General features: G+C 42.8%; 1 protein-coding gene across 2 annotated transcripts in view; it reads left to right on the forward strand.

The window, feature by feature from the left end:
- PLXDC2 (plexin domain containing 2) overlaps positions 1 to 15,323 on the forward strand; it is a 411,410-nt gene extending 396,087 nt beyond the window's left edge. For both annotated transcript variants that reach the window (XM_048837970.2, XM_048837969.2), the window contains one exon: positions 12,683 to 15,323. In XM_048837970.2, coding sequence (XP_048693927.2) covers positions 12,683 to 12,799 — 117 coding nt within the window. In that variant the 3' untranslated portion in view covers positions 12,800 to 15,323. The remainder of the gene's footprint in view (positions 1 to 12,682) is intronic.
- The last annotated feature ends 7,613 nt before the right edge of the window (positions 15,324 to 22,936 follow it).

Here is a 22,936-nt window from a genome sequence, read left to right on the forward strand (position 1 = left end):
GGTAATACAAACTTATTTTGCAGAAGCATGAAAGGAAATGTAAAAAAAGAATTATTAAGAATTGCAGCAAACTAACAATGAAGCACAGTGCTCAGTGTGCATCATTATAATTACTGTAAATGAATTCCTGTCACAGGTAAAATGTACCATACTATTGACTGATCTTTCATAGAGATTATATGGATCTTTATAAGGGATAACAATATGTTTCTCAGTTCCTTCAGGAGGCCAAGGAAAAGCAGTCATTAGGTGCCAGTACGCCCATATTATAGTGCTTGTACTTTATCTGAAAATGATTATATGCCAGTGAGCACATCTGTTCAGAACTTCTATAATCGATCTTCTCCTACATCACTTATCCCCTAATCTTTATATTCCTGTGGCATCTGCACAGTAGACTTTTCCCTCCCTCTGGCTCACATTCAATGCATTTCCTTCTTCTTGTTTTTATATATATATTTACAAACATCTTCCATTTATTTTGTAGCAGTTTCTTTACTGAAACACAGAAATGATTGTTTCCTTTGTTTTCAGGATAAAATTGATTAGAAATCCTGACTGAATTCTAGGCTGTAAAGAAGTATAGTCATTTATAATTTTCTGCAGAACTTCTCAACTGAATTGCAGTTGTCTGTTCAGCTCAAAGCTATGTACTATATTATTTTATAGTTATGTCATCAGTGGTCCTGTGAATAATTATAGATGGGAAGCCTTGTTGGCAATAGAAAATCCATCACACCTCTTTAAATGGTGTCTGGTTGTTCAGAGTGAGTCTGAAGATTGAAACCAAAGGTTTGTTTTCCTTTTCCTCTCTTGTAGAACTATACCAGAGGTAATGTAATTTACTAGAACCCTCGTCATGAAACTCAGCCAATCAGATTACATTTCTAGACGACACTAATTTATATGGGGGGAGGGATAGCTCAGTGGTTTGAGCATTTGCCTGCTAAACCCAGGGTTGTGAGTTCAATCCTTGAGGGGGCCATTTAGGGATTTGGGGCAAAAATTGGGGATTGGTCCTGCTTTGAGCAGGGGGTTGGACTAGATGACCTCCTGAGGTCCCTTCCAATCCTGATATTCTATGATTCTATATGAGAATCTGGTGGAGGATTCAGCTTAGGACATGTCTGGGGTTCTTTTAAACACATTACTCTGCAACTGAATATCAGCTGATTTAAAGCTGACCTGCAAAGGATTTCATAAAAGTCCCTCAATTCAGTATGTGTTGAATGCCCTCAGTTGCCAAACTAATTGGGGCATTCAGCTCATTACAAGCTCTATCTCTTAGAAAGCAGCTTCATGGGTCTTCTGAATCTCCTGAACTAAGCAGCCAAGCTCCTAATGTGGATCCTTCTGTGGTTGACTGAAATTCTGTCAGCGAAGAAAGAATGCTACGGGGGCATATTTGTTTGCATTCCATATTTATTTGTGGCTGATAACTCCATTCTGATGCCCAGCCAGGAATAAGAATGATGCCCTGAGGCCCAGGATTCACCCAAATGAAAAGGTGGTGAGGGGAATAGTGCTACCCACTGGGATAAGCCTGGAGACCTCCCAGTACAATAATAACAAAGAGAAGAATCCCCAAACGTCCACACTGCAGTACTTGGGTTGGGAAACACCTCACCTGTGCTCTTAAAAAGGAGACGGGCAAAACCTATCCTGTCACTGCTCCAGGGTCTGCATAAAGATGTTTATTCCAGGCTAAGGGCAGTAGGAACTCCAGCAGACTGCATGGTCCCCAGCAGTGGTACAATGGATGGGTCCATCACAGGAGTCTGAGTTTGGAAATGTTATTTTATGAATTATCCTGCTCTGGAACTATTTCTCTTTTTACTTTGGCCTTCCACAGGGAACCAACCTCTTTCCCCACATATGGCAGGTCATTCTTCTGCACGCTCAGTATCCATGGCCTTCTGGGGGTTGCAAGACTGGGGGTATTTTCCTCTAGCAGATTTGCTTAGGAAGATAAACTTGGGACCTATTTCTGGAAGATTCACTCATGTGTCAAAAATCCCAGTGAATTCAGTTGCAATACACTCTGTAATACATGCTGTGAGAGCAAGCGAGAGTCTTAGTAGCCCTATTTACAGTACAGCGGTTCAGAAAATAGCCTCAAAGGTTTCAAATTCTAAGGGAAAGAATCATGTTTTCTACCTACTTGAGAGAGAGCAAATGCAGAGAATTCATTATGCTGTTCCTGGGCTGCTGTGATAGCTTGAGGAGCTTCAAATCCCATGATGCCCATTAAGTTACTTTTCATTTTATCAATTAAAACTGTAATATCTCTACAGTTTTATCTGGGTCAGCAACAAAGTCAAGTGAATCGGTAGCTTGTCAATGCTCTGTTTTCAAAGACTAGATCTTCCCACATACACACATACAAACAACAAAAACCCTACTGTATGTTATTAGCAATGTAAAACCTGACAAGGTAGCACAAAAATATTTCTCTTACCTCTGGCATGAACAGAATCTTCACAAAGTTTCAACTCTGATGTTTGAAGATGACCTTCAGATTTATTGTTTGTTAGTTTCTGGGGCAACAGCTGACATTTATGCTCTATCCCATGTTTGGTGAACTCATTCATTTTTCATCAAAAGGAAATGCCAATTAAGAAGTATCTTGCCCGTAGACAGCAGAGCTAAAAATGGTAAAATCAGGTTGGAAAACATCTTAATACATTAAAACTTAGGTCATCCTTAGTCACTGTCTTCTGCGAGGCTGTTTTTAATTATTTTTCCCTACTGGTTTTCCATTGGTTTTTCATTTTCTCTTTTCATTAGAGACCTATCAGGTCAAATTCTGTTCTAATTTACAATGGTGTAAGTCTGGAATAACTTCATTGGATTTAATCTGGATTTACACCAGTGAATCTGAGAACAGAATTTGATCCCTCTTCGTTAGCAATAACCTAACTGTCCTTTTTAATTTTTAAAACAATCTGAATCAAGTATACATGCGAAGTCTAAAAAAAAGTTGGAATGGGCTGAGTGTCCATATTAGGAAAAACCTGTCCTGTCAAAAGAACAGCACTATACATTCCTATTTTTAATGTTGCGAGGTTTTACACAAAGAAGCCATAGGTTTTAAATAACTGTCAAATAAAATTTAACATTGCACACCTCAAAAGCACACCTGACCCTAGAAGGGGGCATGGGAGGAGGGGGAGCAGCAGCTTTTGTAGTATATCTGCATGACAGTGATCCCTATGTAAGCCTTTCTTTGTGCCCTACCACCAAATTCCTCGCAGTTACAGTCTTTTTGAGATTGGAATTCAGCAGTCCCTGAGAAATTCTTTAGCTAATCCTGCTCTAAATCAGCTTCACTAATCCCAATATAATGTAACAGCAGCGGGTGTTCAGTGGTTCTTAGCACAGATTCTCTCTACCATCAAATATACTAAACAGCAAGAAGCACAGAAACACTACAGAAAAAGGAGACATTTAGAGGAATTTATTTTCAGGACAGGAAAAGTAAAAAGATCTTGTGGTCAGAACAGAGTTTTCCTCACAGTCAAGTGTGAATCTGAGGGTATGTCTACACTACGGAATAAGGTCGAATTTATAGAAGTCGGTTTTTTAGAAATCGGTTTTATATATTCGAGTGTGTGTGTCCCCACAGAAAATGCTCTAAGTGCATTAAGTGCATTAACTGGGCGGAGCGCTTCCACAGTACCGAGGCTAGAGTCGACTTCCGGAGCGTTGCACTGTGGGTAGCTATCCCACAGTTCCCGCAGTCTCCGCTGCCCATTGGAATTCTGGGTTGAGATCCCAATGCCTGATGGGGCTAAAACATTGTCGCGGGTGGTTCTGGGTACATATCGTCAGGCCCCCGTTCCCTCCTCCCTCCGTGAAAGCAAGGGCAGACAATCGTTTCGCGCCTTTTTTACTGAGTTACCTGTGCAGACGCCATACCATGGCAAGCATGGAGCCCGCTCAGGTAACCGTCACCCTATGACTCCTGGGTGCTGGCAGACGCGGTACGGCATTGCTACACAGTAGCAGCAACCCCTTGCCTTGTGGCAGCAGACGGTACAGTACGACTGGTAGCTGTCATCGTCATGTCTGAGGTGCTCCTGGCCACGTCGGCTGGGAGCGCCTGGACAGACATGGGCGCAGGGACTAAATTTGGAGTGACTTGACCAGGTCATTCTCTTTAGTCCTGCAGTCAGTCCTATTGAACCGTCTTATGGTGAGCAGGCAGGAGATACGGATTGCTAGCAGTCGTACTGTACCATCTTCTGCCAGGCAGGCAAGAGATGAGGATTGCTAGCAGTCGTACTGTACCATCTTCTGCCGAGCAGCCATGAGATGTGGATGGCATGCAGTCCTTCTGCACCGTCTGCTGCCAGCCAAAGATGTAAAAGATAGATGGAGTGGATCAAAACAAGAAATAGACCAGATTTGTTTTGTACTCATTTGCTTCCCCCCCTCCCCTGTCTAGGGGACTCATTCCTCTAGGTCACACTGCAGTCACTCACAGAGAAGGTGCAACGAGGTAAATCTAGCCATGTATCAATCAGAGGCCAGGCTAACCTTCTTGTTCCAATAAGAACGATAACTTAGGTGCACCATTTCTTATTGGAACCCTCCGTGAAGTCCTGCCTGAAATACTCCTTGATGTAAAGACACCCCTTTTGTTGATTTTAGCTCCCTGAAGCCAACCCTATAAGCCGTGTACTCAGTCGCCCCTCCCTGCATCAGAGCAACGGCAAACAATCGGGCATCTGAGAGTGCTGTCCAGAGCAGTCACAATGGAGCACTCTGATGGGACTAAAACATTGTCGCGGGTGGTTCTGGGTACGTATCCTCAGGCCCCCGTTCCCTCCCTCCCTCCGTGAAAGCAAGGGCAGACAATCGTTTCGCGCCTTTTTTCCTGAGTTATCTGTGCAGACGCCATACCACGGCAAGCATGGAACCCGCTCAGGTAACTGTCACCCTATGTCTCCTGGGTGCTGGCAGACGTGGTACGGCTTTGCTACACAGTAGCAGCAACCCATTGCCTTCTGGCAGCAGACGGTGCAATACGACTGGTAGTCGTCCTCGTCGTGTCCGAGGTGCTCCTGGCCACATCGGCTGGGAGCGCCTGGACAGACATGGGCGCAGGGACTAAATTTGCAGTGACTTGACCAGGTCATTCTCTTTAGTCCTGCAGTCAGTCCTATTGAACTGTCTTATGGTGAGCAGGCAGGCGATATGGATTGCTAGCAGTCGTACTGTACCATCTTCTGCCAGGCAGGCAAGAGATGAGGATGGCTAGCAGTCGTACTGTACCATCTTCTGCCGAGCAGCCATGAGATGTGGATGGCATGCAGTCCTTCTGCACCGTCTGCTGCCAGCCAAAGATGTAAAAGATAGATGGAGTGGATCAAAACAAGAAATAGACCAGATTTGTTTTGTACTCATTTGCCTCCTCCCCTGTCTAGGGGACTCATTCCTCTAGGTCACACTGCAGTCACTCACAGAGAAGGTGCAGCGAGGTAAATCTAGGCATGTATCAGTCAGAGGCCAGGCTAACCTCCTTGTTCCAATAAGAACAATAACTTAGGTGCACCATTTCTTATTGGAACCCTCCGTGAAGTCCTGCCTGAAATACTCCTTGATGTACAATCGTTCCGCGCCTTTTTTCTGTGCGGACGCCATACCAAGGCAAGCATGGAGGCCGCTCAGCTCACTTTGGCAATTAGGAGCACATTAAACACCACACGCATTATCCAGCAGTATATGCAACACCGGAACCTGGCAAAGCGATACCGGGCGAGGAGGCGACGTCAGCGCGGTCACGTGAGTGATCAGGACATGGACACAGATTTCTCTGAAAGCATGGGCCCTGCCAATGCATGCATCATGGTGCTAATGGGGCAGGTTCATGCTGTGGAACGCCAATTCTGGGCTCGGGAAACAAGCACAGACTGGTGGGACCGCATAGTGTAGCAGGTCTGGGACGATTCCCAGTGGCTGCGAAACTTTCGCATGCGTAAGGGCACTTTCATGGAACTTTGTGACTTGCTTTCCCCTGCCCTGAGGCGCATGAATACCAAGATGAGAGCAGCCCTCACAGTTGAGAAGCGAGTGGCGATAGCCCTGTGGAAGCTTGCAACGCCAGACAGCTACCGGTCAGTTGGGAATAATTTGGAGTGGGCAAATCTACTGTGGGGGCTGCTGTGATGCAAGTAGCCCACGCAATCAAAGATCTGCTGATAACAAGGGTAGTGACCCTGGGAAATGTGCAGGTCATAGTGGATGGCTTTGCTGCAATGGGATTCCCTAACTGTGGTGGGGCCATAGACGGAACCCATATCCCTATCTTGGCACCAGAGCACCAAGCTGTCGAGTACATAAACCACAAGGGGTACTTTTCGATAGTGCTGCAAGCTCTGGTGGATCACAAGGGACGTTTCACCAACATCAACGTGGGATGGCCGGGAAAGGTGTATGATGCTCGCATCTTCAGGAACTCTGGTCTGTTTCAAAAGCTGCAGGAAGGGACTTTATTCCCAGACCAGAAAATAACTGTTCTGGATGTTGAAATGCCTATATCCCCCTATCCTTGGGGACCCAGCCTACCCCTTAATGCCATGGCTCATGAAGCCGTACACAGGCAGCCTGGACAGTAGTCAGGAGCTGTTCAACTACAGGCTGGGCTGAGCAAGTGCAGAATGGTGGTAGAATGTGCATTTGGACGTTTAAAGGCGCGCTGGCGCAGTTTACTGACTCGCTTAGACCTCAGCGAAACCAATATTCCCACTGTTATTACTGCTTGCTGTGTGCTCCACAATATCTGTGAGAGTGAGGGGGAGACGTTTATGGCGGGGTGGGAGGTTGAGGCAAATCGCCTGGCTGCTGGTTACGCGCAGCCAGACACCAGGGCGGTTAGAAGAGCACAGGAGGGCGCGGTACGCATCAGAGAAGCTTTGAAAACCAGTTTCATGACTGGCCAGGCTACGGTGTGAAAGTTCTGTTTGTTTTTCCTTGATGAAACCCCCCGCCCCTTTGTTCACTCTACTTCCCTGTAAGCTAACCACCCGCCCCTCCTCCCTTCAATCACCGCTTGCAGAGGCAATAAAGTCATTGTTGCTTCACATTCATGCATTCTTTATTCATTCATCACACAAATAGGGGGATGACTACCAAGGTAGCCCAGGAGGGGTGGTGGAGGAGGGAAGGAAAATGCCACACAGCACTTTAAGCACAGCACTTTAAAAGTTTACAACTTTACAATTTATTGAAAGACAGCCTTCTTTTTTTGGGGCAATCCTCTGTGGTGGAGTGGCTGGTTGGCCGGAGGCCCCCCCACCGCGTTCTTGGGCGTCTGGGTGTGGAGGCTATGGAACTTGGGGAGGAGGGCGGTTGGTTACAGAGGGGCTGCAGTGGCAGTCTGTGCTCCAGCTGCCTTTGCTGCAGCTCAACCATACACTGGAGCATACTGGTTTGGTCCTGCAGCAGCCTCAGCATTGAATCCTGCCTCCTCTCATCACGCTGCCGCCACATTTGAGCTTCAGCCCTGTCTTCAGCCCGCCACTTACTCTCTTCAGCCCGCCACTTACTCTCTTCAGCCCACCACCTCTCCTCCCGGTCATTTTGTGCTTTCCTGCACTCTGACATTATTTGCCTCCACGCATTCGTCTGTGCTCTGTCAGTGTGGGAGGACAGCATGAGCTCGGAGAACATTTCATCGCGAGTGCGTTTTTTTTTCTTTCTAAGCTTCACTAGTCTCTGGGAAGGAGAAGATCCTGTGATCATTGAAACACATGCAGCTGGTGGAGAAAAAAAAAAGGGACAGCGGTATTTAAAAAGACACATTTTATAAAACAGTGGCTACACTCTTTCAGGGTAAACCTTACTGTTAACATTACATACATAGCACATGTGCTTTCGTTACAAGGTCGCATTTTGCCTCCCCCCACCGTGTGACTACCCCCTCAACCTTCCCCCCTCCCTGTAGCTAACAGCGGGGAACATTTCTGTTTAGCCACAGGCAAACAGCCCAGCAGGAATGGGCTCCTCTGAGTGTCCCCTGAAGAAAAGCACTCTATTTCAACCAGGTGACCATGAATGATATCTCACTCTCCTGAGGATAACACAGAGAGATAAAGAACGGATGTTGTTTGAATGCCAGCAAACATACACTGCAATGCTTTGTTCTACAATGATTCCCGAGTACGTGTTACTGGCCTGGAGTGGTAAAGTGTCCTACCATGAAGGACGCAATAAGGCTGCCCTCCCCAGAAACCTTTTGCAAAGGCTTTAGGACTACATCTAGGAGAACCGCGAATGCCAGGGCAAAGTAATCCTTTCACATGCTTGCTTTTAAACCATGTATAGTATTTTAAAAGGTACACTCACCAGAGGTCCCTTCTCCGCCTGCTGGGTCCAGGAGGCAGCCTTGGGTGGGTTCAGGGGATACTGGCTCCAGGTCCAGGGTAAGAAACAGTTCCTGGCTGTCGGGAAAACCGGTTTCTCCGCTTGCTTGCTGTGAGCTATCTACAACCTCCTCCTCATCATCATCTTCTTCGTCCCCAAAACCTGCTTCCGTATTGCCTCCATCTCCATTGAAGGAGTCAAACAACACGGCGGGGGTAGTGGTGGCTGAACCACCTAAAATGGCATGCAGCTCATCATAGAAGCAGCATGTTTGGGGCTCTGACCCGGAGCGGCTGTTCTCCTCTCTGGTTTTCTGGTAGGCTTGCCTCAGCTCCTTCAGTTTCACACGGCACTGCTTCGGGTCCCTGTTATGGCCTCTGTCCTTCATGCCCTGGGAGATTTTGACAAAGGTTTTGGCATTTCGAAAACTGGAACGGAGTTCTGATAGCACGGATTCCTCTCCCCAAACAGCGATCAGATCCCGTACCTCCCGTTCGGTCCATGCTGGAGCTCTTTTGCGATTCTGGGACTCCATCATGGTCACCTGTGCTGATGAGCTCTGCATGGTCACCTGCAGCTTGCCACGCTGACCAAACAGGAAATGAGATTCAAAAGTTTGCGGTTCTTTTCCTGTCTACCTGGCCAGTGCATCTGAGTTGAGAGTGCTGTCCAGAGCGGTCACAATGGAGCACTCTGGGATAGCTCCCGGAGGCCAATACCATCGAATTGTGTCCACAGTACCCCAAATTCGAGCCGGCAAGGTCGATTTAAGCGCTAATCCACTTGTCAGGGGTGGAGTAAGGAAATCGATTTTAAGAGCCCTTTAAGTCGAAATAAAGGGCTTCATTGTGTGGACGGGTGCAGGTTTACATCGATTTAACGCTGCTAAATTCGACCTAAAGTCGTAGTGTAGACCAGGGCTGAGAAAAGGCCATTTAAGCTGTGTCTCGGTCTCAAAATGAAACTATAAAATTGTAAGTGATTTTCTTTCCTCATCCTTCTGTTTAACTTGAGCACTTTTGGAATGTTCGCTTTGTAATTCAGCAGTCCCCCAAAGCGGACTGCTACTTTATGTAGCAGATTTGAAGAAGAAACAATTGATAATTTAATAATATATTTACTTAAGCCAAAATTTTCAGAAGTGACTAATGACTTTGGCCACTTAATTTGAGATACCTTGAAGGGGCTGCTTTTCAGAAAGTACTGAGCAATCACCCCTTGAAAATCAGCATCCTTAAATATGCATCAGCTTGGGCACCCAAAAATTGAGCCCCATAAGCCCTAAAAGAAAAGGAGTACTTGTAGCATCTTAGAGACTAACCAGTTTATTTGAGCATAAGCTTTCGTGAGCTACAGCTCACTTCATCGGATGCAACATAAGCATAAGCACCATAAGCACTAGTTACTTTTGAAAATTTAGGGCTTAGAAGTGTCTTTCATCTCAGAAGGCATTATAGATACACAGAAATCTCATTTCATCTACCACTGAAATGAATCCACTTCACTTGGCTGGTTCTTGGCTGCTGCTTAAAGAACTGATCCAGGGCCTGATGAAGTCAATAGAAAAAAATTCTGTGGGAGCTGGATGAGGCCCTAACAATACAAAACACATTGGGATGGTTGGAATGAAGATACTACATGTATTTGAAACGGCTGCAGGGAAACTTACTCAGGCAGACTGTAGTTGTCTGGCTCTACCAAAAGAAGTACCAGAGATATTTGATATGGTTTTAATCAGGCTGTGACTTTATTATTAGATGTCTGGGATGTCTTCTGCCAGCCCCCACTCTTTTTCCATCCAGGACTCCCAGCCAACCCATTGCTGGGACCATACCAACTGCCCCCCTCCCCCCCCCCCCCCGTAGCAGGTTTAAGGTGGACTATAAGAAAGCGGGGGTTGGCTCCCTACCATACCATTCATAGGAGCCCCAAACCCTCCCCCCATTCCATTCCTTTAATCAATACCTCCTTTTTAAGTCCTTTACGAGGCATTTATCTGGTCACTCTTTGCCTTTCCTATGGTGTGCCTGCACTGGACAACCGCCACAAGGTGATGTCAGGTGTGGGTGTGGCTGCCTCCCCCACAAACCGAGCCGCGTTCCCAGACATCTCCCACTGCCCTCTTTTTTATTGTCCAAAACCAAATCAGCACCCAAATCTGGCAGGGGAACCCGACCCTCCCTAAATAATTCTGGTGCACCAGGTTGCAAAATAGCTGAGCCTCTTATGACCCCAGGGAATTTGTTCAGATCCTTGTTCAGATCCTCTTTGCCTTATCCAACGAGGTGGTGCCCCATGGCTCCCTGCCAGACCATGCATTAATGCTTGTCTGACTACACAATTTTTACACCTGGCAAAATTCAAGGATCAATACTGCATCTACTTGAAACTGCTACAGGAAAAATTATTCAGGCAGAATGTAGTTATTCAAATTGGAATTTTAATTTCTTGGAAACCCAGGTAAGAGTGCCAGAATTTGGCTCTAAGAACTGATATGAAACAGAAATATCTGGTGTATTAATATAGATGGAATATATGGGCCCAAAGAGTCAAAGGTGTTAACATGACCATGAAATGGCCCCATATCAAATATTTTTAAACAAGGTTCGGGCTTAATACCATGGCAAACACATCATCAGAACTCTTTTTAACCTTTTATAAAAGATACAGAAGAAGAAGGATAAACAGTTAAAGCATTTGAAATGTAAAGTATTAAGTAAGGCTTTCATTTTAACAACATCCCTGGTTCCCTTTCTTTTTGGCTGGAGAGAGTCTTTCGAAGTAAAAACACTTTCTTTGACAATCTCTTAGATGGTATTAAAGATGGTAATAACTGTTCTCTTGGAAAAAAGAAAAGAAATTAGTTGAGATGAGCCAGAGCTATTGTCGGTAAAATCCAACCCTGTTTCCTAGAAGACAAACCAAGACAAACATGCACAAGACGAGAGAAAAAGATAGGAAAAAACAGCTTCCATCTCTGTTGAATGTTGATTCATTTGCAACCGCACTGTATGAAAAACACAGGCACAGTCTTGTCAGACAGTCTGAGACCTAGCAAACTTGTTACAGCCTTGGCTGTTTGGGGCATTGCTTTTAGCTCCCTCTTTCTAGGCCCAGGCTCACAGCAGAATTGCAAAATATGCAGTCTTGGCTGGCTAAGCCAGACCTTTGTTAGACAGAAGGAAAAAGGAGAGGTATCAGAAAGAAAAAAAGAGTGGGAGGAAAAAGAACACATTTGGGCAAGGGTTAGACAGAGTCGCACATCCTAGGTGGTGACTGAAATTTAGCTGGCGCCAGTAGAAGTGGAGGTAATGATGACATCTGGTCCCCTCTCTCTGGCCCAGTCTGCTCAGAATATCTTTCAGGCTTAGGACAAAGACAGTTTGGGGTCCCCAGAGCTAGTGGGGTTTGCAGTCATGATAGTGAAGCTCGCTCCTTCCTCTTAGTCTGATTTTTCAGTCAGCCAGTGTTGCATAGTCAGCTGTCCCCCACTCCAAAAAAATCTCCTTTTGAGGACACCAAAAGGGAGCGATGGATGGAATAGCCCATCCCCCTCATTATTTTGTCCACCAGTTAGGCCTCATTTCCAACATGCCAATTTTGGTTAATTGATTTCCGGTGTCACACAGTTTTTGTTTATCAGGCAAGATCTTAACACGGTCCTTGAATTATATCAGTAGGCTGTTTTGTTTGGACTAATTCGGTCTTTCTGTCTCACTTTTGCACTTTTTCCCATCAGCATTTATTGTGATAGATTACTGTGACACTTCATAAACTTTTATCCCCTTTTCCACAGTTAGGCTCACAATTAGGAACCTAATTTATAGGCCCAAGTACCACATGTCACATTGCAACCTGGACTCCACTTTTCTGCAGTGGAAGAGAGACCATTCAGGGGGACACAGCGTAGAGCTCAATGGGAACTCTCTATGCAGGCCTATGAAAGGAGGCATTGTGGGCAGGCCTGGGAGTGGGTTGATTGGCCAGTGACTCGGAGCACAGTGAAGATCTACCAAATCCCCAGATGGAGAGGGAGGAGACAGCAGGCAACACTAGCTCATAGTCCCAGGACTAGTAGCTAGTGCTGGGCTGCTTGAGAGTGCCAGACTTTTCTTATGAATTAAGAAGGAAGGATGAACTTCTTCAGCTCTGGTTATCTATCCCTTCCCCACAGCTCCCAAAATGCCCTACAGCATTAGCCAATTGGATTTTAGTATCAAGGCAATTGAAATTACAAGGTACTTTTCAACACTTGCTTTCTTGTTGTTGTCCCTTACATATTCTAAAAAGGATTTTGTTCTTGTTTCTTTTGTAGCGCCGCCCAAGCAGATGGCCTGCAATGAAGTTTCGAAGAGGCTCAGGACATCCTGCGTATGCGGAAGTGGAACCAGTTGGAGAAAAAGAAGGCTTCATTGTATCAGAGCAGTGCTAAAATTTCTAGGACAAGAGCACCAGTACTGGTCTACAGGTGTAAGACATTTACTTTGCCTCTCTCTAAAGAAAAGGAGGCCTAAGCTGCTGTAGCTGTAAAGAAGATTGTTGGATAAATCTTGTCCAAGAAGAAAAAACAATCTAGGATAGCAGATTACCCACTGCGCTGTAGTTTCCCTTTGTGGATTGACATACAATAGTTCATTCAGAACACCCTGAGTGGACATCTACAGTCTGAGAAATGTGGCACAAATGCCATGTTATTGGCTGACGTATGGGGTTGCGTAAGAATAAAAAAATATAATAAAGCTTTAGTTCATCAGGGTGCTACCCTTTTGTTCAAGCATTCTTCTCTGGTTTCTCAAAGATAAACTGTGTTACAAATCTGTAACCCTTTCATGCAAAGAGCAATGATCAGTTTTGACAAAGTTGCTAAGAAAATAAATTCAATGCAGGTAAAAAAAAAGCAATTTTCTGTACTTCTACAAATGAATGTGGAATACAATTCTGAGTGTTCAGTGCCAAACTAACATAACCAAGTGAGTGAGTGAGTTACAGTACAACATCTATTCTTTCCAGGAGTAGTAGAATGTTTCTTGTACTTCGTTGGTTAATATCCCTTAAACAAGCCGTGATAAAGAATTATAAAGTTAGCACAAGGCGGTTAGAAAAAATAGCTGGGAGTTTTCACTATGGTGAAATTGGGCTGTATAATTGGAGTTCATGGTGAAATTGGAGTAATTTTCAGTGTCAGTGTTCACTGAACAATTAATTATCGGATTTGTTTTAAGGGATGTCGCTTCCATTTCCAAACAGTGGGCTGAAATGAAGGCAACAGATGCTTTTGGCTAATGCTGGCAGAAATCAATATAGACCATTTCTCAGACAATGTGATGAAAAAATGTTAAGATTTTAAACAAATGGGTTTTTATCCTCATTGTGAGTCCTTCCCGAGAAGCGTTGCAGATTCCAGTGCACCCCTCCCAGAGATAGAGATTCAAACTATCTGATTCATTCAGTGATTTTGTTTAATACACATAGTAGTTGCATAAATATATATATAAATATATATTTTTTTTTTATAGCTAACACAAGGCAGGCTCTTGTGGCTGTTAAGACTGCATTTTTGTCATCCAGACGGAGGAAATGGATTGCATTACTGCATATTTCCACTGAGTTGTAAAATAATCCTTAATATTAGAATATTTTTATGTTGCTTAGGGATGGTGGTCCGTTTAGTTGCAGTGCCATAACTTTTCTGCCGACTGGAACCACGTTTCTTTTAATATCAACCCTTTTCCTCCCTGACTAGGGAAAAACAATATGATAAATTCCCAGTGAAAAGAAAATATATTCCTTTGGGTGGAAAGGGGTTAATATACACTGAGCTACTAAACTTTTCAATTCAGGTATTGTATGTACATTTCATCGTGGTCTTTCACTTTCAAATCTTTTACATACTATACAAGCAGAGGCCCTTGAATCTTTTTAAAGTACAGTATTCAACATTTGCAGTTTTAGGTCTCAAGTAGTTTAGACACCTTGTAGTTACAACCTTAATTAATCAGTTATTTACATTTCTTGTCAATGCTCGTATGGTCTAAATTTGTTTACTTAACTCTGTTTTAAAAATAACATGATTTTTACTTGTTATTTTCTTCAGTAAATTATACAATACTGTATTTTCTGTATTCATTCTTTATTCTGTGTAACACACATTTTACTGTCGGCTTTAAATCGTCCACTGTGAGGTTTGAAATGTTCAAAATCTAACCAGCATTAATTTGAAACTGATAAAAACCACATCTTGAGGTCTGCTGAAATCTTGCAGTGATCACTCTTTTCAATTTGTGTGGCTCTACTAACACCTGTTTCTGATGGGGGAGGGATTAATGTACTGGCTATTAATGCAGATAGCAGTAATCAAATATATGCACATGCCTATCTGGTGACACTAATTTTTAAAATAAAACACATAACAGTACACATAATTTAAAAAACAAACTTCCGGGGTCTGATACTTATAATCACTTTTTCTATCTTATTCCAAGTAGATTTGCAATCATCAGCTAGGATCTATCGGCCTAATAAAACAATCACAGAACTCGCACTTGTGATTTTTGAAGCATGATGTCCTCACCAGTTAAAATAAATGTTATTCCAGATCACATCATGACATATCAGCCAACATATAAATGTTGTGAATCTGACTAAAGAGTATCCACATGGTACTGCAATATGTGTGGTTGTCTTAATATTCATGTAAGTAAAGACTACTCACAGAACTCTGGGTTTGAAGGTGAAGTATTGGCTTAATAAAACAAGCTGGATTCAGTTTTACTTATGTATGTTATACTGAGTAAACAGTGGACCTGGCTGAATAATACTGGTCATTGTATTTGTGAGTTTCATGATTTTTTCATAGTCAGCAATTTTTTCTGTTTTCATTCCTATCCCCTTTATAGAGCTGGATGAAAAGTTTGTGATAATTCACAAATAAACATACATTTGATGACATTTCTTAATTGAAATATTCATGCTTTTTTTTTTCACTCTTTGGCCATCCCTGGTAAATTGGTGACAGATTTCACTGAATGGCTGACATAAAAGAAATATCTTAATAGAGTTGATTTGGCTTTCCCATACTTCTGTGTACTTGGTTATACCATTATTAGTTGCTGGATTTATTCAATAGGCATATTCCTGTGTCTGAAGAGGAAGTGATGTCTGAAGGGGAAAATTCCTGCATACCTGTAGAAACTGATAGTGTCTCATCAGTGTCTGCTTTGATATATTCTGTAGTATGTTCCATTTATCCCAGTGGGTGAAGGTAATTAAGTAATCTGTTGTTGTTTTATGATTACATCTGCTTTTCTACATTTTTAAAAATTAAAAGTGATACAAATGTGATTCTTTGCTCCAGTAGTTGTAATGAAATATCAGAAGATGCAAAGAAGCCTATAGTTATCACTTTATAAACTGTAACATTGATGGATCCAGGTGTCCCTCTTCATGACAATCCAAAAGAAATTGCAGCCTGATAGCGGTGGAACAATGGCTTCCCTAACAATCTCCCTGGTCCTTAGTCTTAGCGTACTTCAGAATTATTAATCTAGGTAATTGTTTATTTAAAGTGCCATTTATTGTAGCAGTTACTGTATCTCATAGCCCATTTCTCTATGCACAGGTATTTGCATACAAATAGATGTTGAAGTGATTAGAAAAGTTTCATAAAAGTAGCCTTTCCTATTTTTTCTAGATTTAGTAGAAGTGTGCTTTTAAGTCTGATGTCCCCAATGAAATTATGACATTTTCTGCTGCAGATTACAGAAAAAGGGCACTTTCCAAGAAAAAGATTTCAAACTACTTTGCCAAATGGCACCTTAGACTCTCAGTAAAATAAGTCAATGAAGTAGATACATGTATTATACATAGAAAATATTTGTTAAAAGAACACTATTAAGGTTGCAAAGCAAAGCACTCACAAGTTGCCTGTGAAACCTAAATTTAGCCCCTTGTGAGCTTGCATTATGATGCAGTGTTTAATTACATGGCTGTATGTTAGTTTTTCTATAGGATGCCTGCCTCATTCAGTGATGGGGGTTATTTTCTTTTCTCCTCATTGTTCAATTTGTGGCCCCATGGCTTATTTATTGTGTGCTATTCAAGTCCTGCTTTGAAGACAGAATGATTAATTTCCTCGTGGGCTTGTCACTTGTATCCTATAGGGCTAGCTTGCCTTTATTATATTCAGCAGTAAGGCAAGGAACCTACAGACCTGTATCCTTATAAGGCATTTAAATAATACTGGGTCTGATCTTGGGACAAGAACCTGTCAACCCTCAAAGTGATAAAAGGGAATTCTTAAGTAATCTATATAATTAATACATAACCTATAGCTCAGGCTACACAATGGTGCACATCACTTTATTATCTGAGTGCTTCACAAACATTAATTAATTTAGTTTCACAATACCCTTGTGAGATGGGGGTGGTATTATTGTCATTTTACACATGGGGAACTGAGGCACAGTGAAATTAAGTTTCAGCTAACATTGGGTGCCCAATTTGAGCCGCCTAGGACCTGATTTTTCAGAGTACTTAGAACTATAAAGCACTTTATGCATTCGAAGTACAAGTCTCCTTGACTTTAGTTGTGGTTGTGAGTGTTCAGCACATCTACAAAGCAGAGCCCAGGGTATCAAAGTGGGCACCCAGAAAATGAGGAACACACAATTAGTGACCACATATGAAAAGTCTGGGATAAGTGACTTGTCCAGCATTACACAGTAACTCTCTACCTGTAAAAACAGGTTGGCGGGGGATCCATGTTTTTTTTCCTCCCCAGGTGATGCTGTATCAATGACTTCAGTTTACAGGCAAAACATTTTTTCTAACTGCCAGCGCTAAAAACTCATGATGGGCTCTGAAGCTCAAGCTGGGTGTTTTCTTTCCTACATATTGTCTCCAGTAATTAAGGTTCTTGCATCTATAATGGCCAATAAATGCATGCATTTATCACTTTCCTGTAGTTTTATCTATGCATTTTCATTACAAAAATTACATTCTATGTAGAGTATTTCACAGTGATTATTTATTGCATTTCTCAGATGATTAAAGTCTCTTGGCCTTTGGTGTTGTCATTTAAAACGGCAAGGCGTGCTATAATTGATCATTAATAAAAGACCACTTAATTAAAAGACAAGAAGCTAATCCTGTGAGGTGATTAGCACCCACAAATCCCATGGGTACTTCCCCATGAGTACTAAGCACCTCGCAGGTTCAGGTCCATTTTTAGGTACAAAACTGCCTAAACTGGAAGCAGTCTAATGACTCAGCGCAGATTTTTCATCTTGGTTATAAAACAAAAACTGCTACCTGAAAATTCTCCTTCCAATAGACACATACAGGAACAGAAAATTGATGCATTCTCTATTTGCCTGCATGATATTTTGCTCTCTTCACAGTAATCTTAAGGTACATTTCTCTAGCTCTATGTCAGTCCAGGACACAAACAACTCTGTGTCTCGTCTCCCATCACCAGAAGCTGTGTTTGAACTGAGGATGTATGATACTTACACTTTTAAGCATTTCTTTTGGTGATTCCTACACATTGTTCATCTCTCAATGCTCAGGAGAGTGGGTTTATTTCTCTTCTGGATATTTCTTTAGCTTCTTGATTAAGCACACGCATTACAGCTACATTTGTAACTTTTAGTTATTCTGTCTACCACAGGCATGCCACCAATTCAGAAAATAAAAAATCTGCTAGTTTGGTACACCTAGAATTTGTTATGGACATGACAGAAAAAAATCTGTGGCTCCTTTTATTTATACCATATTTTCTAGATTAGCATTATCAGGACCTGAATAGGCAACCCTGGTCACAATGAATAGTGCTTACTTATATCAGTCGTCCTATTGAAGTCAAGAGGTCAGAATAGTGTGTTCTATTACTTCCCTCTTCGCACCACATCCTATATGCATAAGATTCATAGATTCAAATAGTTTAAGTTTTTGTGGTTCTTTTGTGATCCCACTCACTATGCCCCTGTTTATATATCCCCCTCTTGCTACAGTGTTGTATTGTGAGCTCATGTCCACTGTGATGCCCTAAATCCATTCCAGAGTCACTACTTTCCAGGATACAGTTCCCCCATTCTATAGGAATGGCCTGCATTCCCGGGTCCTGTTGCCCAATCTTTAGATTATGTATTAATGAAGTGAGCTGTAGCTCACGAAAGCTTATGCTCAAATAAATTGGTTAGTCTCTAAGGTGCCACAAGTACTGCTTTTCTTTTTGAGGATACAGACTAACACGGCTGCTACTCTGAAACCATTGATTACTTAAGAATTCCCAGTTGTCACTTTGAGGGTTGACAGGATAAGGCCCAGATAAGATAAGACCCAGTATTAAGATATTATTAAGATAAGGCCCAGTATTATTCAAATTACTACATAGTTGGGAACCCCAATGTGCACACTTGCAACACTCACACTATAGCAACTCTTTTATATTTACAAATAGAGTTTATTAATATATTTAGCACAGTCACAAACACCCCAACTCAGTAAAGTAGATAGAGATAGTACAGAATGTACATCTGCACATCCATATACTCACACCATCTGTCAAGGTTCCTCCCCCACTCTGAACTCTAGGGTACAGATGTGGGGACCTGCATGAAAAACCTCCTAAGCTTATCTTTACCAGCTTAGGTCAAAACTTCCCCAAGGTACAAAATATTCCACCCGTTGTCCTTGGACTGGCCGCTACCACCACCAAACTAATACTGGTTACTGGGGAAGAGCTGTTTGGACGCGTCTTTCCCCCCAAAATACTTCCTAAAACCTTGCACCCCACTTCCTGGACAAGGTTTGGTAAAAAGCCTCACCAATTTGCCTAGGTGACTACAGACCCAGACCCTTGGATCTTAAGAACAATGAACAATCCTCCCAACACTTGCACCCCCCCCCTTTCCTGGGAAATGTTGGATAAAAAGCCTCACCAATTTGCATAGGTGACCACAGACCCAAACCCTTGGATCTGAGAACAATGAAAAAGCATTCAGTTTCTTACAAGAAGACTTTTAATAGAAATAGAAGTAAATAGGGGAGTAAAGGAATCACCCCCGTAAAATCAGGATGGTAGGTACCTTACAGGGTAATTAGATTCAAAACATAGAGAATCCCTCTAGGCAAAACCTTAAGTTACAAAAAAGACACACAGACAGAAATAGTCATTCTATTCAGCACAATTCTTTTCTCAGCCATTTAAAGAAATCCTAATCTAACACATACCTAGCTAGATTACTTACTAAAAGTTCTAAGACTCCATTCCTGGTCTATCCCCAGCAGAAACCAGCATATAGACAGACACACAGACCCTTTGTTTCTCTCCCTCCTCCCAGCTTTTGAAAGTATCTTGTCTCCTCATTGGTCATTTTGGTCAGGTGCCAGCGAGGTTACCTTTAGCTTCTTAACCCTTTACAGGTGAGAGGAGCTTTCCCCTGGCCAGGAGGGATTTCAAAGGGGTTTACCCTTCCCTTTATATTTATGACATATAGCAACTCTTTTATATTTACAAATAGAGTTTATTAATATATTTAGCACAGTCACAAACACCCCAACTCAGTAAAGTAGATAGAGATAGTACAGAATGTACATCTGCACATCCATATACTCACACCATCCCTTGTAGAACAACCTGAAGTGTTAGCCATCATCTTCCTCATCACCATCATCTTCCTCATTATCACTAATGGCCACCATTCTGGCACCTCTCAAGGATTACAACTCCCTCTTCTACCGCCCCTGGCCTGGGATGCCATTTTTATAATACAGGCAGTCCTCAGATTTACGACACAATTGGTTCCTAAAAATTGTGTCGTAAGTCGAAACATTGTAACTCGGAACCACAATACACTCCATGCAGGGCCCAGCATTGTAAAGTCGAAACCAATTGTCGTAAGTCGAATCAGGGTGTCAATTCAGAAATGTCATAAATGCCATTCATCGTAAGTCAAACATCGAAAAGTCGAGGATTGCTTGTATGTTACGCTGACACCGTTATGTTTGATCCATATTTAATAGGGGATTTTTCCCCTTTACCTTATTTGTATTTCCTCACCTTATTAATGTTGGGGTGTCTGTTTTCTATAGGTTAGTACTAATATCAATTAATCATATATGTCAATTCGTTACCGTTGCCCTTTTGTGAGTAGGTATCAAATTTGTTATTTCTATGCTAACCAGTTATTTTGGTTCTTTCCAAGCTGTGGTTCACCTGTTATGTTTAAAAGGATATGATCTTAGGAAGCACTCTCTGCCAACCTACCTCAACTCATCCTCTATTCTAAAGTTCGCCATCTGTGGACTTTATGCTTTAGCTCATCACCATCTATCTAGGTGAAAGGTCCCAAACATATGTATCCTAACTTTGTCTTAGCTCAACATACAGGACGTGGCTTGTAGGTCCCTTGTTTACAGCCAAAATATAATCTAATATAAACCTATAGCCCTATTATAATAAAACAAATAATCACATCCATAAGAAAGGTTTCAGAGTAACAGCCGTGTTAGTCTGTATTCGCAAAAAGAAAAGGAGTACTTGTGGCACCTTAGAGACTAACCAATTTATTTGAGCATAAGCTTTCGTTAGCTGTAGCTCACTTCATCGGATGCATACCGTGGAAACTGCAGCAGACTTTATATACACACAGAGAATATGAAACAATACCTCCTCCCACCCCACTGTCCTGCTGGTAATAGCTTATCTAAAGTGATCATCAAGTTGGGCCATTTCCAGCACAAATACAGGTTTTCTCGCCCTCCACCCCCCCACACAAATTCACTCTCCTGCAGGTGATAGCCCATCCAAAGTGACAACTCTCCACACAATGTGCATGACAATCAAGTTGGGCCATTTCCTGCACAAATCCAGGTTCTCTCACCCCCCCACCCCCCTCCCAAAAACCACACACACAAATTCACTATCCCGCTGGCAATAGCTCATCCAAAGTGACCACTCTCCCCACAATGCGCATGATAATCAAGGTGGGCCACCCCCAGCACAAATCCAGGCCTTCTAACCCCCCCCCCCCACCTCCATACACACACAAACTCACTTTCCTGCTTGCAATAGCTCATCCAAACTGACCACTCTCAAAGTTTAAATCCAAGTTAAACCAGAACATCCGGGGGGGGCGGGTAGGAAAAAACAAGGGGAAATAGGCTACCTTGCATAATGACTTAGCCACTCCCAGTCTCTATTTAAGCCTAAATTAATAGTATCCAATTTGCAAATGAATTCCAATTCAGCAGTTTCTCGCTGGAGTCTGGATTTGAAGTTTTTTTGTTTTAAGATAGCGACCTCAATGTCTGTGATTGCGTGACCAGAGAGATTGAAGTGTTCTCCGACTGGTTTATGAATGTTATAATTCTTGACATCTGATTTGTGTCCATTTATTCTTTTACGTAGAGACACTCGACCCAACACTCTCACAAATCTTGGGAGACAGGCCAGTCCTTGCCTACAGACAGCCCCGCAACCTGAAGCAAATACTCACCAACAACCACATACCACACAACAGAACCACTAACCCAGGAACTTATCCTTGCAACAAAGCCCGTTGCCAACTGTGCCCACATATCTATTCAGGGGACACCATCACAGGGCCTAATAACATCAGCCACACTATCAGAGGCTCGTTCACCTGCACATCCACCAATGTGATATATGCTATCATGTGCCAGCAATGCCCCTCTGCCATTTACATTGGTCAAACTGGACAGTCTCTACGTAAAAGAATAAATGGACACAAATCAGATGTCAAGAATTATAACATTCATAAACCAGTCGGAGAACACTTCAATCTCTCTGGTCACACAATCACAGACATGAAGGTCGCTATCTTAAAACAAAAAAACTTCAAATCCAGACTCCAGCGAGAAACTGCTGAATTGGAATTCATTTGCAAATTGGATACTATTAATTTAGGCTTAAATAGAGACTGGGAGTGGCTAAGTCATTATGCAAGGTAGCCTATTTCCCCTTGTTTTTTCCTACCCCCCCCCCCGGATGTTCTGGTTTAACTTGGATTTAAACTTTGAGAGTGGTCAGTTTGGATGAGCTATTGCCAGCAGGAAAGTGAGTTTGTGTGTGTATGGAGGTGGGGGGGGGTTAGAAGGCCTGGATTTGTGCTGGGGGTGGCCCACCTTGATTATCATGCGCATTGTGGGGAGAGTGGTCACTTTGGATGAGCTATTGCCAGCGGGATAGTGAGTTTGTGTGTGTGGTTTTTGGGAGGGGGTGGGGGGGTGAGAGAACCTGGATTTGTGCAGGAAATGGCCCAACTTGATTGTCATGCACATTGTGTGGAGAGTTGTCACTTTGGATGGGCTATCACCTGCAGGAGAGTGAATTTGTGTGGGGGGGTGGAGGGCGAGAAAACCTGTATTTGTGCTGGAAATGGCCCAACTTGATGATCACTTTAGATAAGCTATTACCGGCAGGACAGTGGGGTGGGAGGAGGTATTGTTTCATATTCTCTGTGTGTATATAAAGTCTGCTGCAGTTTCCACGGTATGCATCCGATGAAGTGAGCTGTAGCTCACGAAAGCTCATGTTCAAATATAT

Source organism: Caretta caretta, chromosome 2 (assembly GCF_965140235.1).
Source record: "Caretta caretta isolate rCarCar2 chromosome 2, rCarCar1.hap1, whole genome shotgun sequence".
In the NCBI taxonomy this organism is placed as follows: domain Eukaryota; kingdom Metazoa; phylum Chordata; order Testudines; family Cheloniidae; genus Caretta; species Caretta caretta.